This window comes from Anoplopoma fimbria, chromosome 8, assembly GCF_027596085.1.
Source record: "Anoplopoma fimbria isolate UVic2021 breed Golden Eagle Sablefish chromosome 8, Afim_UVic_2022, whole genome shotgun sequence".
NCBI lineage: Eukaryota > Metazoa > Chordata > Actinopteri > Perciformes > Anoplopomatidae > Anoplopoma > Anoplopoma fimbria.
The window spans coordinates 17,566,725-17,589,124 of record NC_072456.1 but is presented as its reverse complement, the minus strand read 5'-3'; the positions used below and the strand labels follow the sequence as shown (position 1 = coordinate 17,589,124).

At 41.1% G+C, this 22,400-nt stretch overlaps 1 protein-coding gene across 1 annotated transcript in view; it reads left to right on the top strand.

Annotated features, from left to right (window-relative positions):
* ttll7 (tubulin tyrosine ligase-like family, member 7) overlaps positions 1-22,400 on the top strand; it is a 64,505-nt gene that overhangs the window by 28,202 nt on the left and 13,903 nt on the right. The window contains exons 10-16 of the mRNA XM_054602683.1: positions 1,263-1,410; positions 2,530-2,603; positions 5,574-5,709; positions 12,619-12,705; positions 15,363-15,594; positions 17,608-17,903; positions 19,046-19,180. Coding sequence (XP_054458658.1) covers positions 1,263-1,410; positions 2,530-2,603; positions 5,574-5,709; positions 12,619-12,705; positions 15,363-15,594; positions 17,608-17,903; positions 19,046-19,180 — 1,108 coding nt within the window. The remainder of the gene's footprint in view (positions 1-1,262; positions 1,411-2,529; positions 2,604-5,573; positions 5,710-12,618; positions 12,706-15,362; positions 15,595-17,607; positions 17,904-19,045; positions 19,181-22,400) is intronic.

The following is a 22,400-nucleotide window of genomic DNA, read 5'->3' as shown; positions in this document are numbered from 1 at the left end:
ACACACACACACACACACACACACACACACACACACACACACACACACACACACACACACACACACACACAGATCAATGGATGAATTACACGCTGCACCGTAGATCTAGTTTGGCCGAGTGTGTTGCGTTGTGCAGCCATCCCACACAAAAACTCTCCCACCCTGCTTCGGTCGACACAAACAAATCTCTTATCAGAATGATTTGTTTCATGGTTGATGTTTGCTGTGTTCCCACAGATTAAAAGCGGAGATTTGATTATTTCGTGGCGTATAAATCGTAGGAGGCCTTGAATGGCGGCGGGGAGCTATTTCCACTGGACAAACTGCTTATGTTCATGCTGGAGTGAATGAAGGCTTTGTTCTACCTCGCTCACTTTTTCCTTATATAGTAATGGCTTTGCTTCCCAAAAGGGAGGGGTTGCTGGTGTGTAGAGGCAGGGTCGGCTCTCTACCCTGCTCACAACACCAACTGTATCAACGTGGGATCAATTCAGACCCGGCCGGGCATGGACATTGATAAACCTCAGCCCCCCAACAGCACTCAATATCCAATTTAAAGGGCCAGCGATTGACTAAAATGAATTGCCCTTTCTCCAGACCGCAGTGGCCCACTTGTTCAGAATTAGCTGTCTGGTCCTGTTCATCCTGTGGTTGTCACTTTGTTTGTGCCTCGGCTCTAGCTTTATCTCTGTATTGTTGAATGTCTTTTGAGGGATTTTCTATTTTTTTTATAACGACCAAAATTATGTGATAAGGCAAATTCAGGTTAGTCCATCAGTTAGGGATGAGACCGGCATGCTGTCAAACTTCTTCACTGTTTACAGCATACATGAACTCTCTTTTTCTACACATGACGTCTGTTTTAACTGAGAAGTAGTGATAATATACTTCTTGTGTATTCCTAAAGAACTATTGCAGTATGCTATTACGAAGTAGAAATGAGAGAGGTAAAGAGATCTTGAGCAGATTAAGACAAAGCAATTTCACTAAAGGTGCATTTGTTTCTCAATAGCAGCTAAACCTGCGACAAAAAAATCATCAAAGATGCAAATAATTATTGATTAACAAAAACATGCTGCGTTTCAATTTGCGTTCTTCCGGACTTCGCTTGCTATTTTGAGTGCATAAGTATCAAGTATCAAAACTGAGACACATAAACAGTTGTGAGAGCTTCAATGTTACTGTAACTGTATTCTTAATGGTGCTGCTCTCTTTTCTTATGTACATTCTTTTGACTCTGTACTTGGTCTATGTTGATCCAGAGCCAGTGATAAGAAACGCAACCTAGCCCAGCAAAAGGCAGAGGCTCAGCGACGGCTCTATGGACACGGCTCCATGAAGAAACTCTCGGCTGCCTCCTCAGACTGGGAGAAACAACGTCACACGCTGGAGCGTCGGAGAGAAGAGCTGGTAAGACACAAGCAAAGTATTAAACTAAAGCATTTGCTTTAAACCTCTCCAAAAAGATTTGCTGAGCAATACTGTACTTCACGCGATCTGCCTAGTAAAACCACAATTCTTTCCGCTGGCAACTGGCCAGCTGCTGTGGAGCATCTGGGATGCTATAACCACCTGCACAAGGTGCTGCGTCTTGACTAAGGTCAATGGAGTAAGAGTAAAAGTAATTCATTTTCCCACGCAGACTTTCAAAACCAGCATGGGAACTCAAACAATGGCTGTACAGGCATAAGTCCTGATCTTAAGTAAAGACATACCTTTTAAGCTTTTTAGGGAACATCAAATTTAGCACCAAAGGTGGCTTTGCTTCAGCAATTCAAGGGCAGTTGCTCATGTTTTGCATCAGAGACATTTAGTAAAATGTGCTCACTTCAGTTAACATCCCAACACTACATGTGTGTTTTTTGTATGAACTGTCCTCAGGATCAGGATTGAAACAAAAAGAAAAGCCTGAGCGGAAACTGAGTTTCACGCACCACTTTACTCTGTCAAAGTTTTCTGAGACAAGCATACCATTTAATTAGTTTCTCTTTGAAATGAAGAAGTCGGGGGAGCTTTTCTCATAAATATGGGGAAAAGTGGCAGCTACTAGTACTTTAGGCCTCCCGCCCTCTTTGATTAGCCTTTTGATCAGCCACGGCAGTAATCAGTGGGAATAAGGAAAGGTGGTGCAGAGGCACTATTTTAAAGAGAGGACTACCTCATGGTTGAGTGCTGTTATTGCATAAGTGCAAGACTGGGTTCAGGTCTATTGAAAGCACATATCGCTCAGAGCTCAATGATACTGCTCAATGTGCCAGTATTGGAGTCAATCCCTCCTCTCTGCTTTATGCTAAATTGGCCAATTGAGCTCCACAATTATACCTTCCTTACATATAATTAAGAGAATAGATGGAAAAATGCGTCTTAATTATGAGGTATTGTTGGCTGAGAATACTTTTTTCAAATTTTTCTCCCCTCTTGCCTTCTGGTTTTTAGGACTTTATTCCTTCTCTATCCCTAGAAGGGACGTAGGGGGTTACAGCAACTTTCACCTAAAGTCCTTTTCCTTTGGTTTTCTCCTATTTCTAGAAAGAACGACTGGCACAGGTCCGCAAACAGATCTCTAGGGAGGAGCATGAAAAGCAACATCTGGGGAACTACAGGTAAGGAAGACGCAAACAGCTGGGTAGAGGGGGCTCTCCCTCCAAGTACTCCAGCAACTATACTGGTACCTTCTCTGCTTACATTTATGGGGTCATCTGCACAGCGCTACGCTCTCAGGAGAATAAATAATGCTGCTGCAGAGAGAACAAACATAAGAGAACACCCAATGTTTTGAGAACGCGAGGTGGAAGAATTAAGACTGAGAGACTATTTAAAATAGAAAGGGTGAAAGAAAATTAGTGTGTTATGTCTAGATCCAAACTATTACTCCTCTATTCACCATGTTTTCAGCGTTTCAAAAATGTAAATGGGCTTGTATACTTTGCCTGTCTACTGCAAGCCATTCTCCATCTCTTCTATTCTTTTCTCCTCTTACTCCAGCTGGGACAATGGAAAACATTGAGTGTGTCAATTTTTAATAGTCACCTCCCAGATGGAGCAGATCCATCTCACTGCATGACTCAGCAACATGAAGTTCTGATTTGCCGCTTCTCCCTTCCATATAGTTAACCCTCCTTCCTACCTCTATCTCTTTATCAGACATGTACACGCATGCACATTTCCGGTTCTTGATTTTCTTCCTCTCTCTCCCGCACACACACGCCTACGCAATTGGCTCACACACACAGACACTTGCCCTTCTTGCTGTCGGCCCAAGTGTAAGTGACTTCTTGACTCATCACTTGACTGAACGGATAGTCAGAATACTGATCCCAGCCTGCATGAAGTGCTGTCACCTCCTTCCTCTTTTCAGACACGCAGCCAGACAGTCAATCAGACAGGCTGAGGTCTGTCTGGAGCACCCCTAATAAAGACCTCTTAGCATTCAAATGGTGTCCCAGCGCTGCACTGGAGTCTGGTTAACACACTGCTTCTCATTAGATGAGTTTGGGTAATGAACTTACTTACATTCTGCTATTAGATGAAACTTGCATCAGTTACAGACAAGCCAGGACCCCATGGCATCAGAGGGAAACCCAGCTGGTTGATGCTATTGTTGATGTTCATTTAACATCATTGACAGAGTTGGAATCAGGAGGCTTGAGAGACACCGCTGACCGAAACAAAGATAGATGTAAACTGATGTAAATTGAATATGAATATTAGTTTTGTCTAAGGCCCAGTTGGGAACATGTGGGAGGAAAATAAGTCTCAGCATGAACATTTTTATTTAAAGAATACTGCAGGGTCACTCTGAAATAAAATGTCCATATGTTCAGAGATGGAGGGTGCCAATAAGAGGGAGCAGTTTACACCCACTAATAAAGTTTTGAACTTTTGCTTTTCAGTCAAGTGATTTATGTTGCTCATTGAGGTTTGAAAAGTTCTGGCTCTTTTCATATATTACAATTTAAATACAGTTTATCCCCCTGTTATGAAGAGGCTTTTTTTCCACATTTCTCAGATTTTCTCTCAAGAGGAAGAAAATAGTCTGGTCCATGTACCTCCAAGGTTGTTAAAAAGTGTGGCAGTTACAAAATCTCATATATACAATAGTGCCAAGGAAAGGTAATAAAGTGATAGGTTCATCTCAGGTTCCTCAACTTTCAGTAGTTGCTTGATTTGAACTGCTTTCACTAAAGTAATGCATAGAATTGGGTCAAGTCCTCAACAATATGGAAATCAGGTACCCAGAACACCTCCTCTGCATGAGGTTGTTTAATGGCAGATGGGGTGCAGTAAAAGTTTTAATGGTGAATTTATGCAATGTGAAACTTTACTTTACATTACACTTTCCCCAGAATGTACAACTCAGATGCCGATATGTATGAATACCTTAGTATTAATGGCTTAATCATTATTTAGAAGATGGTAGAAAATATAATGCTGCTGCATACACATTACAGTCCATTTTATGTCTTTGTGTTATAAAGTATTTCTGTTCTTCAACTCCCTTAATTTTAATGCGCTGCTGATTCAAAAGGCCAACTCGGGAGGAGTCTGGCTCTAAATGTCTGTAAAGACGCCAAACTATTTCCTTGCTTTTAGACTCCACACTGGCCGGCGCTTATTAAAACTCTGTCATTGTTTTGATTTGATGGCTAAAGTGATGACATGGGGGGAGATTTTGAGATGTACTATGAGGATAACCAGGCAGAGGTTTATCCATTTTCAAATCCCTTCAGGCCTAAGATAAACACTGATCATTGTTGAAACTAAGCAGAGCTAGACAGAAGGTGTGTATGGGCACATTGAAGTGCACATCACAATGAGGGTTTATGTGTGTGTGTGTGTGTGTGTGTGTGTGTGTGTGTGTGTGTGTGTGTGTGTGTGTGTGTGTGTGTGTGTGTGTACTCTATGTGTGTGAAACAGTTGTGCATTAATGCATTGCTCCATGTGGAATGCTGGTTTGAAGTTTGTACAGTTTCTTGACTCAAGGTCTCCATTAATACTTCTTCGTCTTTCTTTTGTCCCTCCATCACTTCACACCTCTTATTGAAATACTTATAATTCTCCCCGCCTGTGTGTTTCCCCTCCTGCTTGCCATCTTTTTGTCCATCTACCACGCTCACCTGCTGTGCCTCGACCTCTCTTTGCCTCACTCCATCCGCTCCTCCCACTTGTTTCATCAATCTCTCCCTCTCTAAATCTTTGTATTCCTTTTCTATTTCTTTCTTGCTCCTTTTCTTCATATTTCTATCTCTCAAACAACCTACTTTTTCCTCTCGTTTTATCCGTCATGGCTCCCTCCCTCCCAATTCTGTCACCACTCCTCCTCTCACCTCATATCCCTCTTCTGCTGAACCCCAATCCCCCTCGTCTCTTTCTTTCTCTCCACCCTATCACTCCCACCCTCTCCTTTGTGAACCAAACCTCTGTTTTCTCTATTTCGTCATTTCTTCTCGCACCCCTTCTCATCCCCTTTCTCGTTGCAATGATGACCCTCCTTCTTTGCCTTTTCTTTCTCACTCTTTCTCTCTTCTCCCTCATTCTCCTTGCTTTTCTCTCTCTGTCTCTGCGGCCTACAGACGTATTTACCCCCCAGACGACAAGCTGCTGTTGGAGAAGTATGAAAGCCTGCTCTCGGCCGCCTTTCAGACCTTCCTCGCCGGGCGAGCTGCCTCACTTCAAAAGGAAATGAATAATCCTCTGAAACGAATGAAGGCACGTACGTCAGTGGCAGACTGTCAGACGCACACACACACACAAACATCATAGAAACCTGCTTAGACCCACACACAAACATATACACACAATATGTAGACACTTGTGGACAAGCACATTCTAAAGTGAAGAAACACACATGCATTTCTATTAAGATTCTGCCCACAGAGACAAGAAAGGATGCGCAAATAATGCGGAAAGTGTGCCGCAGTCCTTCAGATTTCTTAGAACGTCTGACAGTTTGTCCTTCTTCTTCTCTGTCTGCCTCGCTTTCCCACTGTCATTCAGTCACTCTCGCCACAAATATTTATTGTGCCGTGTACATGAGCTTTTAAATACATATCAAATCCCACAAAACAATGTCATTTTTGTTTCTTTACCGTCAGAGATGTTCTTGAGTTTTCCTTGTCCTCTTTCTGTATCTTCCTGTCAAAGTTAGTTGTGAAAAGGCTTCAAGGTTGATTTCAGTAGTTGCCCATATCCTGAGTGTACTTTCCTACATGTTGCTTCTTCATTAAGATTCAGGGATACACATTGTATGCATATAAATGCCAATGCCTCTCTGGTACCAGTTTAAGCTAAAACCTTGAAAGTAAAGAAATGAAGGGACTTTGCAAAGGAGAGAAGTTGATTTCCATACCACACATCTTTAGTGGAGAGAGGGGGAGTATGGAGTGAAATTGATCTCAAAATGCGAAATAAGATTTACAAATGAGTACAATGATTTGTGCGTCGTTTGGGATATTCACAAATTCGTGTTTCAATATACACACAACCAAGTTCACTTATATGAAAAGTTCTGGTAAACTGGTAATCTGTAATATTTTACGTACAGATTTTTAAATTCAACATCAACAATCATTTTCACCTTGAAAAGCTGTCTGTACATACAAATGTCAAAAAATATTACATGTGACATTATTTTGTATTTCTTAACAGATTGTTATATGCGTGCGCAAGGATCTGAGGATGTTTTACCTAAATAGACTGAATAACTTGTCATACCTCAATTAGAACACCTTCATTTACCACAATATACTCTATACAGTAGTTTATAAATGAAATATATGGTTTAAATAAGCTACTGCTTCTAGGAAGTGGACTTGTTCTTCTGCTCGAAAAAAAAAATCGACATTTTATACATTGATGCCACATTAGCCACTTCAGCCAGTTGCTGCAATATGTACACGTGGCAACGTCGCCACCGATAGCAGTCAGGACTCACCTGTAAACAAATTCTTAAGTCAACAGGTGAGCTGCTGTTTATCTGGATAAAATGTATTATAACGTCCACATTTCTAAACCAATTTCAATGAGTTGTTTTTATATTTAAGGGTTTATGATCTATATGGAGTAGAACTCGAGTTAATTAAAATTTAGGCTATAATCGCTGCTAGACTCTTAAAAGAGGAGTTTGTTTCAAAGTAAGGCTTCATGTTAGGCCTACATGAACTGTATTACTTACGTGGTGGAAAATAATTAATAAGTCGAAATGATTTCTAAATGTTCACGTTTGTCAAGCATGGCTTTTCTTTGGTTAATAGGCTACTTATTGAGTAGTGAGTGTTGATCTGAATTTATTGGAATAATGGTGATAATATAGTAATAATAACATAATAATCTACCAGCGTAATTGCTGATAATTGGTTTCAACATTGAAATGGAAACACAGGGCCAACTGTCACCACTGTTCATTGCAACAACAGCACAAATCATCGTAGACATTTGTGAATTTAATTTTTCATTATCAGATCATGTAATACACATTTGGGAGAGACGGGATCTACATTATTTAAATAATGACAAAAGAAGGATGAGACAAATAATCAAAGTATAGAGATGGTGAGATTCTGATAGAGTTGTTTTGTGACACTTGTTTTTGTGAAATACTTTTTAAATCATTGTAACCGAGTTCTATTAAGAGCAAACTTGAATGAATCAGGACGATTTGGGTTGAGTCCAAAAAAATGAGTAAAAAATAATTTTTCTGTTTTCAAGTTTGGTTATGCATTTACAAAGAACAGATCAATTAAACAAAAACACACAGAGGAAGGCATTGTGGGATAATAAAACACATGGAGGGGAGACGCATTGATGAGGAAAGATGCAGATGAACCAAAAAAACATACTGCTTTTGACAACGAAATAATAGTAGTGAATACTGAATATGGATTTCTTTTTACAGTAGTATCGACATTACAAATTCATATCAAAGCACGGGGAGGAGATGCAATTTGCATCTATTGCAGCTTTTATAGAAAAAAACCCTACCTCAACAGCAAACCTTCAAAGATATTGTCTGTCAGAGAATCTCTGCAGAGAATTTTTATAGAGATGTCAATCAAAGGTGGTACAACAGGCCGAGGTAAGTTTAATTAAGTCAACACAAAAAGATATGGCTCTTGTTCAAAGTAGGAAAGGAGTGAGATAATAGGAACAAAGGACGCTCTAGAATTTGCTATCTAATAACATGATCATGATTGACAACTCGACTGCCCTTATTTATGGAGTGTGAGATACTAATCGTGGCAATTTTTTGAAAAAGAAAGGGTGTTTCTGAATTTGAAAATGATTTTCAGCAGACCAGGGTAGAATAAAACTTGATTTGAGTTCCTTTCTTTTATTCAGACTTCAGGTGGGATTGTTTGTGCTCCTCAGCTTTGCTTTTTGTGTAGTCATTTTCGTTGATTGCAGTGCACACACAGATAGTGGAGACACAGAGTTTAGCTAATTTAAAGCCTGCATGATTTGCACTTAGTTTGAATGCTAGTGTTGCCAATTCAAGTTGTTCAAGTACCAGTAATTGTTTTGCCTCTATCATTTATCTGCTCACAAAGCAAGCCATCCTCTAGCATGTTAAGAAATTAGCTACCCAATGTTTGCATTGGTGTTGCACTTATACTAACAAATATTTGCCTAAACATAACCTTCTACTTTAATAATCCGTCATAATGTGACGTACATTGCGTGTTGGGCTAGTTTTTGCTGGGGCAAGAGGTCATTTGCCAGCGTGCCATCAACATATCTGTCAAGTCTGACAGACATTGTACCAGAAAGAGTCGTGTTTGCTGCCTTTGTTGGCTTCACAGGGCCTTGAATTGAAAAATGTCATGGATTGGCACACTATCAAAGAAAATAAAATGCGTGTTGTTATCCTAGCGAATATCATGCACTGCAGAGCTTGGATTCATTGCTGTGCTACAGACAAAACACCCACTGGTTACGCTGGTTTCTACACGGTTTGCATCAGCCTTCTCCCCACTTAGATTACTGTTAGGTTGACAGATATGCATCAAACTGTTAGTTCTGTTGTTAGATATCTGTGTTTTCCCGCCCGCTCAGCTGATGTATTCCCATTCCTCCATTTTTCTCACATGGACACTGAAAATAAAAAATTGAAATGCATGTGCATGCTCAGCTGGCCTGTAGCACTGTGCCAATATAATACAATATCAGAAGTAAACAAACTGCAAGTGTTGTGTGGGAGCACTTCAAAGTCAAAAGTGTTACTCTTCACTGGCCTAACAATTGTATTTGATTAAAATTACACTCTCAACGAATCAAACGCACCAAGATTCTTGATGCATCTCAATATATTGCATCCTTAATTTCTATATTACTGAAGATTGCTACTTTTCATCAATTAAGCATTCAGATACATCTGAATGATCTTTTTATTAGGGAAATGCAGCTCTAAGACAGGCTTTTCCTGAATGTTACACTGCATGATTTAGCCTAGCGGAATTTAGTTAGTGAGTAAGTTAGTCCAGACAGAAAAACACTGCAGTTGAATTTCTTTCTTTTCTTTTTTTCAGCCTCGCATTGTTGAAACAAAGCAGCTTATATTGGTGAAAAAAGCAACAAGTTAGCGGACTGTTGAGTGTGTCTCCCAGCTCCGTGCAAACAAAGCTCTGCCCTCGGTGAAACACAGAGGTCAAAAGAGAGGAGAGAAAGAAAACAGAGGAGGGACTCAAGCTTGTCAGTAAATGACAGCAAAAGGCAGTAAAGGCTGTCACTGAAATGAAATAACATACCCCCGCTGCGGACAGCTCAAAATTGGCTTCCAGTAGTTGATGGCGAACAGGAAAATAGATAGAAAACATGAGCCGCATAAGAGCTGCTGAATAATTTGCACGTCAGGCAGAATTAACAACACATCATTGAGGCCAAGTACCTGAACCCAGAACCAGCCTGTACAGCCCATTTTTGCTTCCAAATCATCAAATACGGGAGCTTGGTCAGTGACCCTACACGTTAAAATGTGACGCTCCATGTGATTAAATTTATTGCGGGAGTAAAGGAAGAAGTCTGGTGACGTGGTATAAAGAGCGAAGGGAGGAGGAAGAGGTGAAAAGATGGGACAAAAAACATAGGAAAAGCTTGTTAAACCAAATGTCAAATATATTTTAGCCTACTTAACAATGTAACAAACGTACTTTCTTTAACCCAGACCGGAATCTTTTCCTAAACTTAACCAAGTAGTTATGTTCTCTAAATCTAACCAATTTGTTTCCCGCCAACACAGAAGTTTATTTTGAAAAGACATTGTATGCATGATACAAGCGGAAATTGACAAAAGCAAAACTGACTGTAGAGGGATATGAAGAGCGTCATTGAAGCGTGGCACCACTAACCAAGTTGCTATTTTTGACGAGATGGGAGGGAGAATGTGTTGGCCAGTATCATCCAAAGCACTGAATTTTTAACATGCAGTTCCAGTCCAGCTGGTGCCACCTACAGGCAAAAATAGTAATAGTAGCAGTTTCAGTTCTAATGTAAGAATAAAAAATAAAAAAATGTAACATATTTTTTACTCAACAGTGAGAGAAAAAGAGTCTCTACAAAGCTTGTCCTCCATGCTTTGAATAAGAAATGAGAGGGGTCCTGAGGGTTTTTTTCATTTGTCGAAAAGAATAAGCCCAATTTTACCTAGAAGTTTTCTTCTGGCTCAGGGGTATGTTGGTTTTCTTTTTCTTTTTTTTATGATGGAGGAAGTAAATCCCTTACCACGATGAGACAGCATCATCTGTCAAACAGACAAGAAATATGAAGTAAGAGAATGTAACTGTAGAAGCTGCCAGCAACAGAGAAAAATGACTGCTTTTTAACAAAATGGATAAAAATACAAAGGCTCGCTGGACGGGACTACACACTTGGTCATGTGGTGCCAAAGAAGTACTTTGTTTGGAAAATATAGTTTATGAGCTGGCGTGTACAGAGATTGTTGGCTACATGTTATATGGGCTGACACACACTGAGGGTTCAAAATATTTTATTTGTAAAGTGATCATTAAATATCATAATCTTGGAAAGTCAGGTAGCCAATGATTGCTGAATAAGAGCTCTCCTCAATCTGTGGAGCAGCATTATTTGATGTAGACTCACTGTGTAAAACATTTTTTTACTTAAGTGAAAGTACGTAACTTTCAGTTAATGTGTAATGTCTTTATATGTGTCAAGTTCTGTTTTTCTTCCAAGCTTTAAAACATATCAAAACACCAATATAATCTACTTTGGAGCAGTTTAACAAGGTAATAGGCCTCCAGTGGTTTTTAAAACACGGTGGGCGGGAAAGCTTTCACTGCGTGAAAGGTTATTGAGTTGGCAGACTTTTAAAGTGAAGTAAAAGTGCCTCCAATATCTAAATAAATTCTTCAGAGCAAGGCAAAGTTCTGTTCTCAATTATCATGTTAAATAAGAATAAACAGAGCAATTTTTGCTGTTAGCTCCTCAGGACCACTTTTACAAACGATTTAGTGCATAATGTGCTACAGCATCTTATCCCATAATGAATGCCTGAGCACAATGATTTATTTTCTTTGTATATCTGCTGGGGTTCTCTTGAGACATATTAGCAGCTTCAATCTTAGGGACGAATGCTGCAGTAGACAGCTGACATACACATTTTCAACATATAGGCCACATTACTTAGTACTAAAATTATTTAATACTTAAAAAATCAACATAAATACCACCAAATAATTCACTCACTATTGAAATGTTAACTCTCATTTGAATTTTTTTATTTATTTTTCTGAACAGCTTAAAATATGAAGAATTAACACTTATACATCTGAAACTATCTCAATTGTCTGATCAGACAGCAACAAGGCAAAGTTTATCCCAACCCTGTTCAGGCTGAATCATTTTCAAGTTCACACCATCACACACATAAACACTTGCAAAGCCACATAAAGGTATATATAAACTAAATAAAGACTCACAAAAGAAAAGCATCATTTAGAAAAAGTCAAAAGCTCATAAAACAAAACTTATCTTAACCCATGGATGTGTATTTTAATACTTCCAGACTAGAAGAATGCCGCTGTACACATATGTACACACACAGCTGTTCATGCACAAACACACAGAGAGCCAGAGCACAGTGACCTTTTCAAGAACCCAGAAAGCTGCTTGATGGCTAATCTGAGAGAAAACAATCACTTTTCAACTGTATTTGAGTGTGGAGCGGGAGCTTTTTATGTCCCGAGCCGTGAAGCAACATTAATCACCTTTGCTTGCATTTCAGGTTCGGCCAAATGGCCAAGGCCCCAGCATACTGGCGTTGGCCGTGACGCTGCCTTTTCCAAATTCAGCCTCTATAAGCGCTGCCAAATAGCAATGCATGTGCCGCCAGGGCCTCTTTTTATAACTCCCAGATAAGGTGCATATGCCTATGGAGTCAAACTTTTTAATCCCTCCCCCTTCTTAAAATAATTAAAGTTTCTTATTTTCTCACAACTCATTTTGACTTCAAAGTAATTAGAGGTATAAAACAAACAAAGACATTTGATTATCAGTGTATCTTTAGGATTTAACGATACTCTCCAGTATGTTATGTAGCATAAATCCTAACCTTTGGCATATTCTCATCTGCCTTGTGTTTTCGGTTTTTCTGTTCTCCTGTAGGAGGAGGACATCTTGGATCTGCTGGAGCAATGTGAACTGGACGATGAGAAGCTGATGGGCAAAACCTCCAGGCAACGAGGCCCCAAGGTGGGTGAGAGCGAGAGAGAGGTAGGGAGACACACATACCGAGAGAGAGGAGGGAGAATAGGGGCCACATGCCTCAAGGGAACTACGAAAAAGTGCAAAGGAGAGTGTCAGAGAGAGAGAGAGAGAGAGAAAGAGAGAGGGACGGGGTGGGCAGGTAGGCAGATGCTTGAAGCTAACACCCACAGAAAGCATATAGGACGTGATTCAGAAAAAATAAAGAGGGGGGTAGCGGGTTAGGTGAGAAAGAAAAGAATCAGAAAAAGGCCCAAAGAAAAGACCCAACTCCCCTGGGGGACAGCTGTCAGGCTGTCTCTCCCGCTCTCAACGTGCTATCTTTCTTTCTGTCTATCTCCCTCTCTTTCTCTCTCTCCCCCTCTGTCGCATACACCTCTACGCCCCCACGATTTCCCACGACAGCACATTACTCCCTCCATCACCTTGCTTCACTCCCCTCCCTTCACCTCTTCATCCCTATTCTCTCTCTCTCTCTCTCTCTCTCTCTGCACATCTACATCCATCCCTCATTCTGTTGCCGAGTGTGCTGAGCTTGAGAGCACTCCAGGATTTTTGGGAAGGAAGCGCCCTCTATTGCTGAGGAAATGTTCTGGTGGAGAGCAAGGAAGGCAGGAAGTGAAATGGTGAAAGAAGGGAGAGCTAGGAAGTACCTTTAAGTTCCTTCTCTTATTTATTGCTTTTATTGGCCTACTTGAGGGCTAAATTGGCTGGAACACTCAAAGAGTGTGTTAGTGACTCGACATCGCAGCATTAGAGAGGCCTTAGCTGGAATGAGGACTTGTTCAGACACAATCACTGTTGTCCAAATTAATTTGGACCCCGTCAGTTTCGATGTTGCCGAGTGTGCTGAGAGAGACATTGAGAGCAGTGGGGGAAAAGGAAGAGCTGTGACGGATAGATTCGCTCCTTGGGGTGCAGCGCTTGCGAGCCATCTGGTGAAACTGAACCAGTGAGTGCGCGAAAGCTCGAAGAGAGGAGTGAGGCAAAGGGATTAGAGACAGGATTTTTAGGGAAGGAAGCGCCGCTAAGGTTTGCTATTGCTGAGGAAATGTTCAGACAAAGAGGACAAGTGGTGGAGAGCAAGGAAGGCAGGAAGTGAAATGGTGAAAGAAGGGAGAGCTAGGAAGTACCTTTAAGTTCCTTCTCTTATTTATTGTTTCTTTTATTGGCCTACTTTTGATTTTATTTACCATATCACACTTGTTCCTCGTGGTGTCCTCAGCTGACCATTAAGCTTAAATACCCCTTTGCTCTCACTCATTTATCCAAAGTTTCTCGTCTCTCTCTCTCCTCATCTGTTCCGTGTCTGGCCTCCTCTCTTTGTCTTGCTCTCTTGTGTTTATCCACTGTGTGTTCCTGTCTCCTTTTTCTCTCTCCACTCGTACGTTCATTGTCCTTTTTCTCTCACTCTCATTCTTTCTGTGCTCATTTCCGTTCGCACCCGTCTATTCATTCCCTCATCTCTGTTTCTCTCTGCTCCCATACTCCGATTCACCTTGTACTCCTCTTTATTTCTCTCCCCATCAATCTGATGTTCCCATCTTCTCTTTTATTCTCCTCTCATGTATTTAATCTCTCTGTCTCGATCCTCCTCTATCACTCACCCACACAGCTACCCAGCGGTGATTGTGTAAGCCCTGTGATCACTTCCTGCCCATTAATTCGGGCGGCCTGACAGCACTGCCCGAGCTAACCGTTGAATAACAGATGTATAAATGCTTTATTAATGCTATCAGTATGTCCCCTTCCAGGATGTGCAATAGACAAGGCTCAACTTAATGAACTCCTTACTAAAAAAAAAAATGTGTTTGTGTTTTAGGGCGGAATAAGATCACAATTTCACATGTGCAGAGATCAGCCACTTGTGCTTAACTGTGATTAAAAGTTTTGGTTTTCATCAAGACAAGATGCAACCAGAGTTTCAGAATTAAAGCCTACGTTTATTTACACCTCATTGTTGTATCATTTACACAGTCAGTCAAACATGCAAAACATTTAATATGTAAAGAAACTTTTAATTATACTTTTAATTTAACTGGTACATATCGACCAATCTGGTCAAATTTGTCCAAGGTACGAAGCCACTCATGTCCAATTTCATATTGACAGCCAGGCTTATAAAGGAGTGCATGTGTAATTGTGCATCTGTGCATAAGGAGCCTGCAAGCAAACATACACTTGTGTGGGCACGTGGGCTAGCCGAGTCACCACCAGGTCTCCCAGTGACAGATGGTAATGGACTGAGGGTGAAGAGAGGCTCAGGGAGGCTGACAACATATCAATGTCTTTATGTACGTGTGTGTGTGTGTGTGTGTGTGTGTGTGTGTGTGTGTGTGTGTGTGTGTGTGTGTGTGTGTGTGTGTGTTTTGTTTACTGTTGTACTTATGTCCTTGTGAGGAGCAGTTTGAGTTTTAGACTTTGGAAGGAAGACATTTGTCCCAAAGGAGGTAATTTGGGATGGTGTACGGCTAGGAAGTGAACGCAGTCACTTGAGTTTGTGTGTGTGTGTGTGGGAGAGATCATATATGCATTATCATCGTCTGTATAATCTGTGTATGGATGCACAAATTAATATACTATTTTGACCTATGCCTATACCTATTTGCCTCACGTGTCTGTATCTGTGTTTTCGTCCCTGCCAGCCCTTGACCGCCATGCCAGAATGCAGCCAGACGCCAAGACGTCAACGACCGGACTACCTGGCTGACTTCACCAGCGGCAGCAGCGCCGATAACTCCTGCTCCTCATCGGACGAAGAAGAGGAGGAGAGGAGGAAAGCAGGAGGAGAAGGAGGAAGCGGCGGAGAGAAGAGGGAGAAGAAAGTTTCCTATGACCTTGGGGAGAGCAAGGACAAGAACTTGGCTGAGCGCTCAGGTAAAGCGGCGGGACAAGTTAGAAGTGTCTCAGAATGTCTTCATTAGGAAGCCAGAGCGAGCTGCAATCTTTCCTTTCTTGCTTTGTTTGCTTTCTTGTTCACGTTGTTTCTCTTTTAGCTGGAACCTTCCATCTGATTACAGCGATTAGCTTAATTGCTAAAACAAACTTTTTTTTTTTCCGATGTACTAACGTGCACAGCCAGACAACTACACATATACACATTTTCTTTAAGATTTCTTTCTTAGCATTTGTGTCTCTATTTTGATCATATCTGACTATAAGAGAGAACAAAGTGCAGACAAGATCAATAGCGAGTGTGAATGTTTTAGATGATGCTATAAGGAAATTGGAATTCATCCTGTGCTGCTACAAGCACATGACAGACTCCAGCCTGGTACACCTTCCACGTTATACAGTTTGAAAAATATTCATAGTTGTACAGAACACATTTCCATATACATGCGCATGCACAACCCCTTTTTTATATACAAATGCTGAGAGTTTTGCTTTGATCAGTACCTTAAGCTCACACAGGCACACACTCTCCAGCAGCAGCATGGGGCCGGTTGTGATGGTGTGAGCCAGCAGGGGGGACATTACAGATGTTCATCAGCCCACAAGTATTTATGTTCTTATTTGATGTGATAAAATGGGAGTAGGTTCTTGGATTTTAATTAAATTGTAAGCAGGGTGATCATAGTCTGTAACTCGTGAAAAGTGGCTCTTGAGTTTTCAAGTAAAGGAGGTTACTAGGTTTACACACTAGCTAGACCGACACACAAACGTTGAAGCACTGAAAAGCACCCAAGGGAAGAAAAGCACCGTGACCAGTGCAGTTATGCTGAATGGAAGGTAACGGCAGAGAAGAAGGAATTTGATTGAAAGAAAAAGGGAGGGGGAAAAAAAGACCACTTTCGTTGTTTACCTTGAAAACACCTTGAGTTTAATGCTGAAATATTCCTGGTTTTATAGTGAGAGCGATAAGTCTCAAGCATTCCCACCAATTTCGCAAAAGTCACAAAGATCAGCTCACTTTCAGCTCTCTGAAGTGAGAAAGAGGGCACCTTTCACTGCAGTCTATGTGCCAACCTTGGAAGGAAGAAATTATCCGGTTGCATTGTGGGCGGACTATTTTACTGTTCAATACAAAGAACCCTTGCTTGATGAGCTCATTCTATTTGTCACAAAATAAGGGACAAAGCCATGAAAAAGCCCAACTTCTGGATCTTTGTTTGTGTATGTATGTGTGTGTGTGTGTGTGTGTGTGTGCACAGAGAGAGATACAGAAACCCTGCAAAGCCCTACTCCATACCAAGCCACCAAAGGGTTGATAGACTAAGCCCCATAATACTTTCATTTGGCAAAATATCCAAACGGTTCAGCAGCCCCACACACACACACACACACACACACACACACACACACACACACACACACACACACACACACACACACACACACACACACACACACACACACACAGACACATATAATCACTTGTGTGCACTTGTGTGATGTCAGACAGTCACAAACTGCACAAATAGACAACACACACTAATACACTGGCTGGTAGACAATCAGGAGGAGTTTCAAGGGTGACGGAGAGTGTTAGTGTGTGTTTCCATGTGTTTTTCTAGTGTGTGTGTGTGCGGTGTGTACATGTGTGTGTCTGAGAGAGAGCTGCTCTTTAATCCATCCCCAAACCAGACAGGACTACTGTTGAGTTTCTGGTTTCCACTACACATGCTGCGGTCTTTAATAACACATATGCACATACTGACACACTGGGCCAGTGGGCCAATGGGCCAGTGTGCCAGAGCGCAGCAGCAATGGGAGTTTTTAAGCCACACTTCATCTCCAAAGCCACCCGGCAACGGATGGAAAGCAGAGAGGGGAGCCTGACAGGGACTGGGGCACTCAGACAGCATCAGGGAAGAAAAAAAAAATGAAATGTGACAGTGAGTCAGTGTTCCTCCCCCCTCCATCTCTCTCTCTTCTGTTTCTCCGCAGGCCGCATGCACTGGAAACCTCCAGTCAAGTCACTCAAAACCAGCCCCGCTCCCTCTGCCTCCCCAACACTTTCTGGTCCAATCAGGCGCTCCATCTCCTGCCCTCGCTCCATCGCCTCCCTCTCATCGCCAAACGAGGTGCGGGCGTTGTCCTCCAGGCCTTCTCCCACGGTTCCTATGGCCACTCCCCTCGTCAGGCCGAGCTCCGCCACGCTGCGCTCTCACTCTCTGAGCCGTAGCGGCTCCGCCCACCGCGTGCCTCACAGCAACAGCCTGGGGACCATCCACTCCCACATAGTAAGATACTCGACACTCACGAAAAGTAGAGTTTACCTCTTTACAATTCAGAATGTGTCAGATAAGTTGTCATTCATTATAGGAAATTCATTTTCAAAGAGTCAAGCTGTCATTTTGCTCAACGTGGCAATCCTCTGCTGATCCACTACTCCAAAAGTGGGTTTAAAGGAAACAATCAGAAAATTACTTTCAAAATCTATTTCACCAAAGTCTGATGCACAAATTCACTTCTGCCACCGTTGATTTTCTCTCCCTGTGGCATATATTGTATCCTGGCCCACTAGGAATCTCCTAAGTAGTTTCTTCAATACTGTATAAGCCTACTGTAACCTTCTATTATGTTGCCATCTGTTGCTTTCCGCCTGCCTCCTCCATTCCCATTCCTTCTTTACAAGTATGCTGGTAACCTTTGCATACAGAGCAACAAACTGAAACGGAGCAGAATAATTAACATTGAGAATAGAACTAAGTGGAAAACCTTTTGTACTGAAAAAGGCTATAGACTGCACCGGTTGTATGCTTATATCCTGACACAAATGTATACAAAATGACAGGAGAATTTCCTATTTTTTTTCATTCGTACACACTTGCCTTCCCTGTGGGAATCACACCTTTGGGGATAAGTACAAGGTGGTACAGGAAATCTCCTATTAGATTTTGGTTTACCAGTGAGTGCTTTGCTCTAGCAGTAATAAAATGGTGTTATATGAGAAGGGGTTTATATGATGCATATTACTGAAACTGCTCTGTGCTAACTGCTATGTGAACAAAATAATGATCTGTGACTATACTGGTGGCAGCAGGATCATAAATTAATGAGAACTCTGGGTAAAAATGCCACTTCATAATAATGAGTAATATTCATAAGTGATAACACATTACACCCTGCTAGTGTTGTAGTTTTTTGACATGTTAACAAAGTCATATGTGACACCACTTTAATAAACTGTCATGCCCAGGTTATTAGTAGGATCCACTTACATAAATAAGGATTGTTAAAAAGTAAATTTGCCGAATTGAAATGATGTAATTCATCATTAATTACAGACTTTGCTCCAGAAAAAGTGATACAACCTTTTTGCTTATTTGTAATGTGTATCTTTAGACTCAGTAGGTGTCTCTCGACTTGTGTGTGCGTGTAGGGCGATCCGCTGATAAACCTGAGGAGTAAAGAGCAGGAAGCTGAGCTGGTGCGTCAGACTCTGGCTGCGCTCACCGCCATGAGGATCAGGTTTCCGGGCAAAACCGAGGAGGAGGCTGAGGCTGTGCTGGATGAGGTGTGTGGACTATTTCTATTCTATTTATGTGTGCATCTTTTTTTGTGAATTCAGATTCAGAGGCAGAGACAGACTGTAAAACTAGGGACAAAGTAACATAAGAAAAAGATTGAAATAGACTAACGGAACGAAAGAGAGAGTTAACATGGATTACAAGTGTCCAAGAAATTCGGACCCTCTGTATTCCCAGAGCCCCCTCTGTGGCCAGGTGCGGTCACTCTGCAGCCTAACTAAAAGTGACCTCCTTGCCTCCCTCCACAATAGCCTGTCCGCTCTGGCTTGGCTCCCATTGTCTTTCAAACCACCCTAGTGACAACGTGTCGGTCAGTTTGCTGCCCCACACTATTCCCCACTGCTCCTTTGTATTAATCAGTGTCTCCTCTATTTCTGGTCAGGTCTCTGTGTCCCTACATTTGGTGCATGTTTATACTGTGTTTAATTGCAAGAGCTTTTGCTTGAATGTATGTTTTTGTAAGATACTACTGTTGTGTACAAACAATAGAAGAATAAGCTCATATGGCTGACAGTAATATCCTCGTCATGGATAGGTTCATCATTTAATTTTGGAAGCAGGATTGTCCAAGAATTCAGCAATGGCTATTAGTTAACAAGCTGCTATTAGCAGCTATAACACCCACTTTAAGGAACCACAACTATGTGTTACTGTATTGGGGGCCATACAAAGCGGTTTAGGTTCTATACATTTATTCTGCCAAACCTCCTTATTTAGTTTATTGATTTTATTTTTAATAACAGTTATTAAAAAAAAGAGAAATAGATATTGCATTTTGTAAAAGCAATTAAAAAAACAAAACAGAGGCTAACCTTCATCGCACACCAGAAGCAAGACATCAGCTGCACAAAAGAACTTTGAAAGAGTTCATCCGTCCAGTCCACATTGACTCTGACCTCGGTTACGGCCGTTGCTGTCCTCAGAACCAGCTGTCTGTTCAGAAACACAGCTCCCGTGATGCTGAAAGGACAGCAACTTTCTGCACCAGGCTGACTAATGATAGAAATACCACAATACACCAACACAACAAACAAACCTTCTCAGTTGGCTACATGAAAAAGTTGTTGTTGTCACATGTAAGAAAAAAGGCCAGTAGTCCCTCTATCATGTGGCAACCAAACAATCAAAATAGCTGGATGGCTGAAAGCCTTGCAATCCTGCGATGCTGTGTCTATGATCCACCAAAAAAAAGCAGTCGTTTTACTGACAAAAACTTGGACTCAACCATAACAACCTTTTAAATATCAATGTAAGGTGGCATTGTCATAATGCAACAAGAACTGATAGCATGTTACTACATGTGTTGTTGTGCACGTAAGATCTCTTATATTGATTTAATTATGAACATTTCTAAATAAGAAATTCCATTAAATTCAAACTTATGCATGTAGTTGTTATGATAAAGGTTAAGTTTGTGCAAGCCACCAAGTAAATGATGTCTGCTAATACAATGTCCTCACAAGAACAGCAAAAAAAGTGTATGTGTTTGCCTGACATCTGGGTGTGTCTGGGTCGTGAGAGGCAATTAGCACCACACCTGTACTGTTAACAAACCCTAATGAGAGCACCATGGAAACGCAGATGAGCAACTGCACCTGTATTGTTCACTCCTTGCCTCGGGAGAGAAAGGAGTGTTCACTTGGCATGAAAACAATCTTTGCCAATTCATGTTTTCCACGTTAAAGTTAACGTCTAATTGGGCAAATGATGTGTTCCTATCCGAGTAATTGCCTCTATTATCTTTCACTCTAAAGCAGCTTTTTTGTCGCAGTTGGAACCGTTGAAAGGTGAAATATATGGATTGTGTTCTGTTGTGCTTTAATTGAGGGTAATCTGTGTACGTACAAACAATTATGACAAATGGTTGTACATCTTACCTGACAAGGTTCATAAGGTCTTATTGAGAAAGAATACTAAACAAGAAAACTTTTCTTGAAAGCAAACAAAAGTGTTCACTGTACACCTTAGCTCTGTTTCTGGGAATCCTCGTGGATTGTTTACTGTGTGTGTGTGTGTGTGTGTGTGTGTGTGTGTGTGTGTGTGTGTGTGTGTGTGTGTGTGTGTGTGTGTGTGTGTGTGTGTGTGTGTGTGTGTGACAGAGTAAGTAAACATAAAGTTTACACTGGGGCCTCCCAATGGGTGCACTGTTTGCAGGGGATGTAACATGCTACGTGAGAGGTTTATGTGCACCACTGGGGAGATGTAGACTAAGTCAACACAGCAACAATAGCAGTGCCTGTAGGTACACAGTGATGTTGGCACTGGGTGCAAGTGCATGGGAATATCCTGCACAGCTTTTGAGCATAACGACACATGCCCCAAGGATTTTTGACACACCTGAAAAACAACCAAAGATCACGACTTGACTTTTCTATTATCCCTGAGTTGTGTTGTGAAAACAACAGTCTGTTACAGACAAGCACTGTATTATCTAAATGCTCGCCACATTTTACAAATCAGTTTTAAAATTACAGTCAGTAACTTTTTCCATTTAGGGCAGACCACTTAGTGCTAATTAACATTTACATTTTTTTTTTTTTACATGACTCTGATGTCAATAAAAGTTGTCATGTCAAAAAATATATAGTTTTGTGTATAACATCCAAACCACTCATGAGAAATTAAAATGAAGTGATGCTTTGAATGCCTTGCGTCATCATTGTGAAGCAGGAGATTTGACCCTGACAGACTTTTGTGAGATTACATTACATTACATTACATTACAGTCATTTAGCAGGCTTTTATCCAAAGCGACTTACAATAAGTGTATTCAACATAGAGGTATTCAAGAGAACTACTAGTCACCAGAAGTCATAAGTGCATCTCCTTTCTTAAACAAGCATCTAAAAGCATAAACCAGAGCAAAAGTATAGTGCAGAAGCAAATTACTACGAAAACAATAAGTGCAATAAACTAATACAAATACAATAAGTGCAACGACTGATATGAATACAATAAGTGCAACAAACTAATATGAATACAATAAGTACAGTAACAGTAGTTTTGCAAAACTGGATAGAAATAGGGGTGATTGCAGAACTACTCTACCTACGCATTGTACGGAAATGCGGCTAAACGATCTCTCCCCCCTTACATTATATTTCCTCTGTTGCCTAGTATCACTTGCCAGATTCCAAATATCGCACAGGCATTGCAGCTATATCCGTAATGGTCCTGTTATGTTCAAACATAGAATTTTTCCATAAT